Source organism: Pistacia vera, unplaced genomic scaffold, assembly GCF_008641045.1.
Source record: "Pistacia vera cultivar Batoury unplaced genomic scaffold, PisVer_v2 Contig445, whole genome shotgun sequence".
In the NCBI taxonomy this organism is placed as follows: domain Eukaryota; kingdom Viridiplantae; phylum Streptophyta; class Magnoliopsida; order Sapindales; family Anacardiaceae; genus Pistacia; species Pistacia vera.
Window position 1 is genome coordinate 1,147,544 of NW_022196274.1, and position 14,014 is coordinate 1,161,557.

Sequence of the window (14,014 nt, forward strand, 5' to 3'; positions counted from 1 at the left end):
CATTCTGTATCTATGTTAGAACTCTATTATAATTAACAGTGTTAGTTTAAGGGTTGAATTTAGAGTAAATTAAACCAGGGGGTAATTTTGGATTTTGCTAAACCTCGGTGGTAACATGTGATTTGCTCTAATAAATGAAAGTGAAGAAGGAGTCAAAGCTTGTTAATGGTTCAAAATTCTTTACATAAGACCATCTTGACTTACTCCTTCGTAATCTTCACGAATCAAGACTTTTCAACTCTCCATTCCACGTGGTCTTACTTGTCCTGTCTTCGTCCCACCTTTCTACGATCCACATGGCCCTTTCACATCCGGATTTTCAGCTTCTTCTTTAACAATTATAATTTTATGGGTGGGACTGATTCAAAAGATCATGATAATATTATATGAATTTGTCTTTCTCAATTTTTATCACCTTAGCTAAAACATACCAACAATATTAAACTCCATACATTTTATGTTAAACTTACTGGTAAACTAAAATTTATATTGATAAATAGATAAGGGTTAGGATTTTTTTTTTTTTTTTTTTAATATGACAAATAAAATTATGACATTCTAGTAATATTACTGAGATAGTAATACAAGTAAATACATGTATCTTAGCATATATGAGAATAAAAATCAGAATAAGTGGCTTTATATGGTTGATACGCTAGATATTTGATATATATATTTTTTTTTTAATATTGCCACCTTTAAGATACATTTTTTTTATCATGATACTGCGGTGATACCTAGACGTGGTATCATAATTAATGCATAAAAGTGATATGAGAAAATCTAATCTACTAACTATCATGAATAAACCAACAGTCAATTAAGACTATTTAGTATATTATTCAAGAGATTTTGAGTTGAATCACTTGAATTATTAATATAGGTGGTTACTGAGGAGATTTATCCGATTATCAACTTCAAAACTAAAAGATTAGCTGAGATGCGTATAAACTGGTTTGCTAATCATCAAAAAATAAAAGGTATGATTTACGAAATCATATAATTGTAGTTAATAACTATCGATCACATTTATAAAGATAGATGTGAACCAAAAAAAAAAAAAAATTCCAAAAAAAAAAAATCTGATCTCTAAATCATATAATTATTGGAGCCAATACCATAGGTCACATTTAATATAAAGATAATTTAAGCTATATTAAGTTATTGAATGTTTCTTTTATTCTAAGTTTATCCAAATCAATCCAATTTTCTTGGGACCCAAATCCCAAATTTATCTAAATTCAGTTCTGAGTCTTTGACGTAAATTTTTTGTAAGAGTCTCACATTGCTCTCAAAATTGACCACCTTTTTTTAACTAAATTAAAATGGCGACTCTTGAGCAATGTAGGATTTTTGCGTTATAAAAAGGGAAATTATATAGATTTTATTTAACAATAAATAAAACAAAAGAAATTTATACAAAAATGGGGGCTGTGGGGTTGACTGGCTGACTCGCATTGGTATTCCAGTTGCCGTGTATGGACTTTTATCTCAAGATCATAATTTACCTTTAAAGACCCTTTGATTCCCGTGATTATAACTATTTTTTCTCTCTTACTTCATCAAATTGGAACTTTGTTAAGGAAACGAGTTTTTGCAAACCATCTGTCAAGATTGGTAATTGTAAGTTCTCTTTTGGTGATGATATTTGCAGAAAGTTTCTAGATTGTTGCCAGAGATATATAAATAAACTCAACATTTTAGTTTCTTGGTTTCATATGTTTGACTTTAGACTGAAAAAAACTATAATCATGTAAAGAAATGATTGAAGGCTTTATCTATGGAACTTAGAGTTAGATTTTGGTTTCTTGTATTTGAACAATTACTGTAGTCAATTCTCACCATTTATGCATTCTTTCAGTGTGTTTGTGATTTTGATACTGAATTTTAGATTGGTTTGTTTGCTTGAGTTTGTTTCTCATTTGAATCCGATCTGCAGTCAGGAAATTTCTGCGTTTTGATTTTTTAAGGACATGAAGTGTTTCCAATTCGGTAATAGAGACAAGAGAGATGAAACCATCTCTCCAAGGACCCCAAAGTCAGGAGTTTCAATGCGGTCCTTGGATTTTGCATACTGTAATGGGGCTGAGTTAAATTCACAAAATGTATCGCCCTCAGCACTGAGTCCACAAGAAGGCCCTCCTTTCCGACGTCTCAGAACCCAGTAATCTTCAGTGTTCACCATAGCTGAGCGAAGTCAGCCACTAAGAATTTTAGTCGCTCTGTTATGGTTGGCGAAGGTGGGTCGGTTGCGTTTATAAAGGGTTGACAAGAATTCGGAGGATCCATCTCAAAGAATTGAAGTTGCAGTGAAACAGCTGGAAGAAGAGGGACGCAGGCAAGGGTTCTTTTTATATTATAAGATTTATTGCCTTTAGTTTTTTTTGTTATTGCTAATGTTTTAGATGTTCACTTGTTTGCACTTACTGTAAAAGCACTTAAAAGTAAGAAGCCATTTATTTTAAGTTGTTGATGTGCATAAGTTGCTTCAAGTTCAGATGTTTAAGGTTGTTGCTAAGTAGGATTATCACTTCATATCTTATGATTCAATGATGCTACATTCTTGCTGTAGAAGGACTGCAAAAATAAATCGCAATTCAATTTGGAGGTGTAATGAATAAATTCATCAGGTCTCAGATAATATATGGTATGATCGATTCTTTTCAGTCAGTCTATAAATCTAGTAATGCATATAAAACATGTGTTTTGCCCCCACTCTTCTCTTCTATGGTTTTGTTTCTTCTAATGACTTGGAATCATCTCTATTTTTTCTTGTCTGCTAGAATTGTTATTATACGTACGGTTTTGTTAAAGCTTCGATACTGTAGTTATGCTGGAAAACATTATTTCAAGCCTATCACAGATGCTGGACATTTTGAAATAAGATGCTTATTTTAGTTGATATCTTCTTTTTTTTTTTTTTTTTTTTTTTTTTTGTTAGAACTAAGGTTTTAGCTATTGGTGACAGGGACACAAGGAAGGGTGACAGAGGTGAATTCTAGGGGTTGTCGAGCATCCAAACCTTGTAAAATTGGTGGGATACTGTGCTGAGGACGATGAAAGGGGAGCCCAGCGGCTTCTAGTGTATGAATTTATGGCTAATGGAAGTGTGGATCAGCATTATTCCCTCGATCAGAGGACAACTCTTCCATGGGCCATGAGATTGAAAATTGCCCAAGATGCTGCTCGTGGTTTAAAATATCTACATGGAAATGATTTCAGGTATTTATGCTTTTGATACTTCAACATGTTTAAGGTTTTGTGAGAAGATTTGTAGTAGTGCATTGGATGCTTCCTGGGTGGTCTTTTAATGAAAAGTTAAAACTGTGATTTAAGTGCAGCTTATCCAAGAACAGGCTACTTTACAACTTATTGTCTTATTTTTATTCTGTTGTATCTATTACAGATCATTGTCAGAGATTTCAAATCTTCAAATATCCTTCTTGACGAGAATTGGAATGCAAAACTATCAGATTTTGGAATGGCAAGATTAGGTCCTTCAGAAGGATTCACCCATGTTTCGACAGCGGTATGTCCATAGTGCATAACCATGTTTTTGATGATAAAAACAGAGAATAGAAGATATGCGTATTTAGGTTTGAGCATTAACATTTTAGATATTATGTCTTTCAATGGTCAGTTGCAGAAATAAACTAGCAAAGGTAGTATTTTACAAAACATAATAGGTTATGGACATTCCTAATTCACCCTCGAATATATTACAAAACAGAATAGGTTTAAATTGTGTAATATGACTATATGAGAAACAAATCATTGGTTCTTAGGTTCTATATTATGATTATTCTTTCATCTAGTTTATGCTATCCAAATTCCAAATGCCTGCTATAGAAACAGAATATTAGCTACTTTTCTGTTTCTTCTTCCAGTTGAATTTGCTTAAACATTGATCTCTTCAGGTTGTAGGTACCTTGGGATATGCAGCTCCTGAATATGTCCAAACTGGTCGTCTGGCGGCCAGGAGTGACGTATGGAGCTATGGCGTCTTCCTTTACGAACTAATCACAGGAAGGCGTCCCGTAGATCGAAACCGTCCCAAGAGTGAGCAGAAACTATTGGAATGGGTAAAGCCATACTTATCTGACGCCAAAAAATTTCGACAAATATTGGACCCCAGGCTTGAAGGTAAATACTCTCTCAGGTCAGTCCACAAACTTGCAACTATAGCCAACCGATGCTTGGTCAGAAACCCAAAGGCACGCCCAAAGATGAGTGAGGTATTGGAACTGGTGACTAAAATTATCGAGGGACCAACAGAAACTGGTAGTCCTCAATTACCCTTGAGGAATTTGACATCTATGGAAACTTCCCGCGACTCTAAAACAAAAAATAAGAGAGCCAAAATGGAATCAAGAACTGGGGAATGTAATTGTTTGACTCAGAAATGGAGACCGAAACTCGTAAGGACTTGCTGAATGCAAGAGCTTTGATGTGCTAAATGCAGATGAACTTTTGAAGAACTAATAAGAAGAGAATAGAGAAATTATAAACTTGGATTCCTCTTGATGATTAGTCCAGAGAGTGTAAAAAACAATTCTTGTAAGGAGATGCAAAATGCAGTGAGTTTTGGTGAAGCCTGTAGTAAATAGTAATACAAAAGATTCTTCGCTGAATCAGTGTAATAGTTATTTGTGAAAATTCTGTATTGTTGTTGTCTGTAGAATTTGTATAATTTCATCAAAAAAGAAAAAATAAATGGAGTTGTGTAGTAAGCTAAGTTTACATCTTCTTCATCTATAGAGCACTGTAATTTCTGCTGATCTCATGTAATTTCTTCATCTATAGAATCACCTCTAAGGTTTATTTTATAGTGAGTTTGGAAGTACTTTTCTTACTGTCAAAATAGCTAAAAACACTTTTTCTATTTATATTATAATGTTTAGTTTTAATAGGTAAAAGTACTCTCTGGATTTTCTTTTCGTTTTATTTTAAGGGTATTATTATTTAGAAGACATTTAATTTATAAATTAAAAAAAAAAAATTGACACAAATTACATTTTATCACGCAAGAGACATTTTTTATTATTTTTAAATGACGTTTTAGAAAATATGTCCTAAAAAAGTTATCGGTCTATTCCCGCTTTGATAAATATTACATTTGTCCGACCAAAATTTGTGCACAATTTTGTTCATAAATAGATAAGTTTAAACAATAAAAGTATATGTTTATTGATATAAATATAACTTGTTTTTTTTTTTTCGAGTTTAAAATAAAAATATATTTGAGTGATAACATCTTTTTTTTCTTTTTTAGACAAAACACTTTTTAGCAATGTTTTAAAACTCGGCCTGGCTCAGCTGATTTAACTAGGACCCAAAAGCTTCATCGGGTCAGGTTTACATTTTTCCAATTTACCAAAACCTAGAATTTGGGATGATGATCGATGAACAATTAAAGGTTGGCATGTTTGGTTGCAATGGTAGTGACATAGTTGATTTTCGATGAATAAATTAGTCAAAAATCGAAAAAAAAAACTTGTGGCGACAACAATCGGCTCTTGCTGGCAATTGGCAAGGCTAACAGGGGTCGGGTGAGGTGGGTTTTTGTTGGGAGGAAGAAGGGAGTATTTTTGAGGTAATGGGGAGGGTTGTCAACGCCGGCGCTGGTGAGATATAGCCTGGAATGCTGAAGTTGAAGTCGATAAGATTTGGCCGAAATCAAACCGATATCGACCAGATCTTGGGTAGATGTTCGGGGGAATAGACTCAAGGGACGATTGAGGTTCCATTTGAGGTGTTGCCACCACCAACCAGTCGCTAACTGATTTGTATTTGGGTTGTGTTTGCTAAATTTTAAACCTATAGGGACTTAACAAATTTTTAAGGGTGTATTTGCTAAATTTTAAAATTATTTGTCAGCCTGTTTAATCGCCATTCAAACATGTTAAACCGGTCAACCCGGGACCGAAAACTTTGTCGGGTTTTACCCTAGGTTGGGTTTTAAAACATTGTTTTTTAGGTTCAAAAATTACTTAACAAAAAGTGATACTTGATCATCTTCCATAATTAAAATAAAAGAAATACCTTTANGGAGGTATAGAAATACACATATCTTTTATCGGTGATTCAGAGGTTTCATGTTCTTGTGCTACATCTTTGTTTAATGCTTGAAATTAGAAGGAAATGCTGGTATCTGGTTAATTGTTATTAATTTGTACGACTTTTTAATAAATATTTGATATTCACTTAGTTTGTTAAAGATTTATGGTGATCTATTCTGTATTTTTTTTTTTTTTTTTATAATTAATTAATTTTTTAAATAACACCCTGCACGGTTGTGTGCGTATTACTGCAGTTCTGAAGCTTCATGAGCAAGCTGCCCCCACAATGTCTTCTGTTCCAACTTTTACAGTAGCTCGACATTTTCCTACATCAGTTCTTTTACAAGAGCAGCGCGATGAATATAGGCCGATCTTACACATGTCTAAGGAAGACAAAACGTCTATGGTTAGACATTCTTGTCTATATATGAATGCATTTTGAGTTAGAAATATTTAGGTATAGCAATGCATCTTTTCTTTTCCTTCACATGGTTGACAACTTGTTTGTTTTTCTACTTCATGTATCATCATTGTTTGCCTTACTTCTGCTCCATTGCAGCCAACTATGGATAGGAGGCAGTTGGAGACTGGGGCCTCAGTTCTTGAAGAGAACTCCAGCAACTTGGATCAATTAGTGCAGGACTTTGAGCACCAATTGCTTCACTTGCCTGGTTTATGGAATTTGTAAGATGAATGGAAATATTTAATTTTTGTTTCTTCTGGTTGCAATTTTGCCTCTGAACTGGATGTTATGTGGTTCTGTAATTTCTCTTGCAGATTGCGACCTGGACAAACAGGGGTAAATAATTCCTTGTCAACTATGCAGTCTAGTACAAGTAACACTGAGGAGTTTGAACCATTTAATGCAGTTGCCCTTGCTAGGAAGGCTTTGTCAGCATCGAAAGAAGCAGCCTCATTAGCTGAGAACCCCAAGTTAAATGGAGCTGAATCTGATGATATAATTTCAACCAGGTACTTGTTATTAAGTGTTTACGGGCATGTTTCTCTGTTACTTTGCTATTATTTTGAGGTCAATTTCTCTGAGGACTAAGATTCTTAATTTGGCTCTACTAGTTCATCAAATTTTCCTCTCAACGAGGTGAAAACCGTTCGGTCAACCCGGCGTTTGGAGAGACGGTCAAAGAAAAGGAGGGTTTCTAAACCACAAGTTATGGTTCCTGAAACTTATAGGTCTAAAAAGTCAGATGTGCAGAAAAAGTTAAGTGAAGGGTTTAATCCTAATGATCCTCTCCGATTGTTCTTGTGGGGTCCCGAAACAAGACAACTTTTGACTGTGAAAGAAGAATCTGAGTGCGTTGCTCAAATACAGGTGTTTTCTAACTCCTTTTTTCTTTGTAGTAAATGATTAATTTCCAGATGGTCTTATTTATGAGAAATGTAACAGAATTTGATGAGATTGGAGAAGGTGAAGAGTAAGCTTGAATCTCAGTTTGGTCGTGAACCCACCTTGATTGAATGGGCTGATGCTGTTGAGCTTAATTGTCGGGACTTGCAGTCAGAACTTCAGTCTGGTAATAACAGCAGAGAGAAGTTGATCAATGCAAATTTACGCTTGGTTGTTCATGTTGCCAAACAATATCAAGGCCGTGGTCTCATCCTTCAGGACCTATTGCAGGTTAATCAGAAGACATTTAATATTGGAAATTGCCTTTAGTTTTGTTCAATATCATTGATCAGAGTAAGCATGTGACTCTGGATCACTTTAGTAGAAAGCTTATAATTTGATGGCTGCTAGCAGGTCCTGAGATAAAAGTAGATAAAAGGTTTGGAGCCTTGTGGTTTTTTAGTTTATTTCAATATCATTGATCAGAGTAAGAAAGTGAATGTGGATCACTTTTGTAGAAAGCTTAAAATCTGATGGCTGCTAGCAGGTCCTGTGGGAACAGAAGAAAAAGGGTTTAAATCCTTATGGTTTGTTATATATATATATATATATATATATATATAGCGGGGCTCATGAACACCACTTTTGTGACATAAAATTTGACACAAGTTTGAGTCTTAGGATCAAGGCACTTTGAAAGTTGAGAGTCCATGCAACTTGCATAATTAAAGCACCTTGGACATGGCAATTTAAATGCCCTCTTAATCATTTAAATGTATCAGTCTAACAACTCTAAAATTGTGTCAAAACTTGTGTAAAAAAAGTGGGGCTCTTGATCCTAGTGTACCTATATATGTATAGATAGATGAAGGGGGTGTTCAGGTTTGGGGTTAAGAGTTCCTTCAAACTGACTAGATGAATTTTAGGATGCTTCCCTAATATTGTTTTGGATATTCGAGCTCTGTCTCTTGCATGAGTTTTCCTACAAACTGGGGTACCATTATATTTTGTTCTTAGAAAACCAAATGATCATATTATCAATTATTAATCTGTCACATTAACATTTTTATTCTTGATTGCAAAGAACAGGAAAAGAAATTGAAACCTAGGTTATTAATTTTTGTGAACTTCATGACCATCAAAAATAAAATTCTATCAGAAACATCTCTGGATACAAAAGAACGGAATAATTTTGTTCAGAAGTTAACTAATATAATTCTGTTTCTTTTGTTAAACTATTTTAGGAGGGGAGTATGGGTCTTATGAAGAGTGTTGAGAGGTTCAAACCCGATGCAGGTTGCCGATTTGCCAGCTATGCATACTGGTGGATAAGGCAAACAATTAGGAAGGCGATATTTCAACATTCTAGGACAATCCGGTTGCCGGTAATGACAATTGCCTTTTCTCTTTAATCCATAAATGTGTATTGGTTTATTGGTGTTCCTTTGGAAAGACTTGGATGGGTTCAAATCCATCAAAGTTGTTGGACATATATTTTTTCTTATGTATGCAAACAGGGCTTTGATACCTGTGACAGAATTTTTTTATTATTTGCAGGAGCATGTATATACCCTCCTGAGCAAGGTACTGGAAGCAAAAAGATTATGCATTCAAGAAGGAAATCATTGTCCGAATAAAGAAGAATTGGCGATACGTGTTGGAATTACAGTTGAGAAGTTGGATAACTTGTTATTTTTCACAAGAATGCCACTCTCCATGCAACAGCCTGTTTGGGCAGACCAAGATACTACTTTTCAGGTAATGGTGCTTGCCAAAATTTCCATCTGACTATGCAAGATGAGGATTTTTTTTAAAAAGAAAGTCTTCTTTCCTTGATCCCTACAACTTCTGTTTCCATTACATGGTATTTGCAACTGATTTGTGAGCAAACAAGATAGGAGTCTGATGAGTATATACATACTTGGGTATTTGGAAAATTGCTATGTAGGTTGGCATATATTTGCAAAATTGTTGTAATGTTTGAGAAATCGATTTCAGCCACTTAATGATCTAGACTAGCAGAAATTTGTTAAAAAAGTTTTCTCAAATATATTGACGAGGAAAGCACTTAGCAAACATTTGGAGTTGTGTTATTTGATTCAGAGGACTGTTTCAAACATGTTTTACTCAGTCTAAAAGGATCATAATATTACTATCTGTATGTATATATATTTGGATTGGACAATTATTCAAGTGCTGGTATAGTATATGCTCTAATACCTTTTCTTCTATATATGAATTCTCGTCATTATTGATCTGAGTGAGGACTGCTAAGACTAGTGGCTACTGGAATATCAAAGTTATTACAGATGGAGATTTGGCCAATTTTGGTTTATGATATCTTTCTTAATCTTTCTTAAAGTTATTGTTTGCATAAATGTTCTGTACTTTCTCAGGTTAAAGAAATCAGTATCATAACAATCTCTTGTAATATGCAGGAGATAACTGCAGACACTGGGATTGAGATCCCAAACATTAGTGTGGCAAAGCAATTGATGAGGCAGCATGTGCGCAACCTTCTAAACGTTCTAAACCCCAAAGAAAGACGAATAATCAGGCTAAGATTTGGCATTGAAGATGGGAAACCGAAATCACTGTCTGACATCGGGAGCATGTTTGGATTATCCAAGGAAAGAGTTCGGCAACTGGAGAACCGAGCTATATACAGGCTTAAACAGTCCCTTGGCAGTGAAGGACTAGCTGGATATGCAGATTTACTTGTTTAGATATATAAACGAAGCTATATTGTTCCTTTTATTTATAAAGTGACTTTAGGCTTGAAGGTCTTGTATTTTGCATATGAACTAGCTTACGACAGCGTTTCAAGTGCTTCAAGGATGAAACATTGTAACATTTTTTTCCACGCATGAAAATCAATGTTTTAATAAATAACCCAGGGTGAAACTAGGCAAAGTTGCCAGATCTTGGGTTGGCCGGTTTACCCAGTTTGATTGGTTGATCAAACCAGGCGTCAAAAAGTTTCAACTTCAGCAAATACACCCCTAAAAATTATGTTAAGTCCATACAAGTTTGAAATTTAGCAAACAAACTCTAAATACAAAGCGACAGTTAATTGTTTGGCGGCGGCGATACACTAAATGCAATTCCAATCATCTCTGAGCCAATTTCCCATAAAATCTACTCAAGATCCGGTCGAAATTGGTTCGATTTTGGTCAAATCTCACTAACACCAACTTCGACAACCTAAGTTAGATCTTACCACCATCGACGTCAACAATCCTCTCCATCATCACGAAAATTCTCCCCTCAGCCTCTTGACCAAAGCCATCTCACCCACCCTTGTTTGCATAGCCAATCGCTAGCAAAAATGGGTTGTTGTTGTCGTCAGTTTTTTTCGATTTCGGATCGATTCGCTCACCAGAAATTACCTCCGTCGTCACCATTGCACTCACTAGTCCTTCCTTTTCTAAAGCCTCAACATTCTGAGCTTCAGTTGTGCATCAATTATCATCCCAATTTTTAGGGATTTTGGTGAATGAGAAAATTGGTAACCGAACCCGTTGAAAAGCCGGATCAACAAGCCGGCTGGGTTTTAAAACACTGATGAAAAATGAAGAAGAGAAATCTCTAATCTGTAATCATTCTGAGACAGATTCTAATCGAGCCAAAGCTGATATTCTGTAGTATTTTTTTTTTTTTTTTTGGTGAAAGACAAACAGAAGGGTTTAATTTCATTTTACAAGCAAAAGGAAAAGATGATCTTTCTCGGTAAAAGAAAAAGAAAATAAAAAACTCCATATGGGTCAGAAGTCTTAATGTCTTATGCAAACACGAAGCTCGCGTGTTGTATAAAACAAAAGAGCTTCCATNTTTTTTTTTTTTTTTTTTTTTGTTTAACGCAAGATGCCTTTTCGAGGCTTGGTAGGGCTCTTGTACACGACATTTGTAGCTTTTTCTGGTAAAATTCTTGATGAAATTTGTCCTGTTTTTTATCCCAAGGAATATCAAGGACAATTCAGTATGGTGGACATAGGCGAACTGGGTAAAGGACAAGACTAAAAAGCAGTGTTCTGAAAATCGGATTGGTTTGACCGGGAATCAGCGTCATCTCCAGTCTAGTTTTCCCTGAAAACCGGTATTCTTAATCAAATCGGATAGAGTCGTGGTTGGACCGTCGGAACAATGCTGAATCGCGGTCCAATCGCGAGTCAATCTCATCGGATTCTGGCATCGTTCGAGGGAGATAACCTTACCATAAGACTTAACGACATCTTTACGACAAAACCAATCCATTTTCAATGGTCGTCGTCCAGCCTTCCGTCGCTCGCCATCCACCTATCGTTCAGACAACCATCAGAGTTCCTTCTTGATTCCAACGTTGTTAGAACTCCCTAACACTACCATAAAATTCATCAACACCTCTACATAAAAAACCCCATCATTCCAAACTTTGATTGGCCGTCGATCATCATCCACCATTGTTCACACAATCGTGACCTTCTTTCTTGATTATGAAAAAGTCTGACATCAATAGAACTCCCTGGCACCACCATAGAACCTATACATCAAAAGTCCCATCATTCCAAACTTCGATTAGCTGTCGCTCGTTACAGTCGTCATCACTCACCAGTCTCTTCGTGCGACAAAGGTATTTTGGATAGATTTCAAACCTTAAGGGAGTCATACGTAATTATTTTGGGGTGTTTTTGATGAATTTTAAACACTTGGGGACTAAAATTTCTTTACAGTATACGGTCTAACCGACCAATCAACCGGTCAAATCGTAACCGAAGTCTTGAGCCGGTCCTATTTTCAGAACATTGCTAAAAAGTAAAAAGCTGCAATCAGGTGCACCTGAAGAAGATTACGTATCGGTACAGTGATAAAACTTAACCAAATATCTCTAGTAAAATTAGAAACGAAATCGGATTTCTTAATGAAGTTCCTAATCGAATTCTAATTAAATATGGCCACGGATGAATCCGGGTTTGTGAATGCAGCCATATCGCCATCATCGGCGAAAGAAGCATCACTGCCATTTGCATTCCTCAACTCCCCACTGCACATATTATATTCCTCTCAAGTTTCAAATTATTCTTAAATGATGGTCCTATTTTCTCCTTTATCTCAACCACTCGAAACAAACTCTCGCTTTTAAAAAGGAACCCATCTCCATTGCTACTAAAATTTTAAATTTTTACATCTTTCTTCTTACTAAAGCCTTTACCTACAAAACATAATAGACGAGAAACCCCATAAGAGGAGAAAGACAGAGAGAGACTGAACAGTACAACTGCACTAAGCCCAAAAGCAATAAAACCCATGTTACTGTTTATCTGTAAACTACATCTACTTTTCTCTAATATCTATTTATTGACGTTCTCCGATCATCTCCTCTTGCCGTCTCCTCTCCTCCGCTTCCTCCGCCACGGCAGGCTGCAACAGAAGAGCCGTGAACGGCATGTGCCGATACCCATTTCCAGCATACTGTAATCCCAAGGGCTGGCACAAGTCCAGCCGACAGCTCGGGGGTGGGGCCGCAACGAACATCCCCGGGGCCGCAGAGCTGACGGGTTGAACCCGACACGGCACCGACGGCGGCGACGATGAAATAGGTGCCGGCCCCGCCGTGGAAGCCGATACGGCGATAGCAGGAACTGTTCCGGTTCCCGTCGCGGCGATAATGGAGGGCTCCGCCTGGCGTAGGAGCCACTCAATAGTCTCCCCGTCGGAACGGTGGCCGAGTTCTCGGGTCAGCTGGAAGATCCTAGCCGCACAGAGGGCCGGCATCCGTACACGGCGGCCCCGGCCGTTGACCTTGGTATGGCGGTCCCTTGAGGCAGTGGTGGAAAGGGCGCGTTTCCGTGGATGGGCCAGTTGGTTCTTGGGTGGCGAATGGTTCGCAACAGAAGTGGTGGTGGTAGCGTTGGTGGTAGTGGTGGTGGAAAGATTAAGCTTTTGTTGGGTATGAAGTGGGATGTCTGAGGCCATTTAGGGTTTAAAACCAAAACAAAGAAATAAAAATGGAGGAGAAAATTTAGGGTTCGAGAAAAAAGAGAACAAGGGAGAGAGAAGAGGAAGAGGGTGTTTTTTGAGGATTCGATTAACCTCACAAAGAAGAGGTGGGGGCTATTTAAGATGGAGAGTGAGTTGTGGGGTCTTATTTAGCTGACGTGTTAAAAAGTGAGAGGTATCAAACTTTGGAATGGGGCCTACCAATCAGATGGTAGAGTTAGTGGGGCCCGAATGTAGACGTGGAGAATCCCTGTGAGGTTGATGCCATTTGACATTTTGGTATTTCAGTCTCACCATAAAGTGCGTACGGACCAATTCCCAAAAGCTCACTCGCAAAGATAATTTTTAAATTTTAATATTATTGAAAATTAAAAAGAACAATACTGTCTTTATAATTGAATTATATCATCTGATAAAAAATAAAAAATAAAATTTTATTTGAGCATATAACTAAGTTAAATGACTCAGTTACAGTTATAAGTAAATTATTATTAAATTAAAAATTATCTACCGTAAATTTGTAATTATTTTGCAGGATAACGAAGGTTACTATAACGTCAGCAACTGAGGGTCAAAAAGTGAAAAAGCTTTTGTTGGAGTTGATGAGCCACGCGCTTATATTTGCTGTGCTGCT

General features: G+C 36.5%; 2 protein-coding genes and 1 pseudogene across 2 annotated transcripts; 2 read left to right on the top strand and 1 right to left on the bottom strand.

Moving 5' to 3' along the window:
* Positions 1–4,684, top strand: part of LOC116144406 — a 31,654-nt pseudogene extending 26,970 nt beyond the window's left edge.
* Positions 4,685–5,596: 912 nt separating this feature from the next.
* Positions 5,597–10,130, top strand: LOC116144451 (RNA polymerase sigma factor sigF, chloroplastic-like). Its single transcript, XM_031429892.1, has 9 exons — positions 5,597–5,624; positions 6,314–6,465; positions 6,619–6,743; positions 6,837–7,031; positions 7,134–7,389; positions 7,465–7,695; positions 8,649–8,789; positions 8,962–9,162; positions 9,843–10,130. Exons 1-9 carry the CDS (start codon positions 5,597–5,599, stop codon positions 10,128–10,130), a joined length of 1,617 nt encoding a protein of 538 aa, XP_031285752.1.
* Positions 10,131–12,615: 2,485 nt separating this feature from the next.
* LOC116144427 (transcription factor TCP11) lies at positions 12,616–13,495 on the bottom strand. The gene has a single exon (XM_031429881.1). The coding sequence runs from the start codon at positions 13,354–13,356 to the stop codon at positions 12,736–12,738; it is 621 nt and encodes a 206-aa protein (XP_031285741.1). The 5' UTR covers positions 13,357–13,495; the 3' UTR covers positions 12,616–12,735.
* Positions 13,496–14,014: the final 519 nt, after the last annotated feature.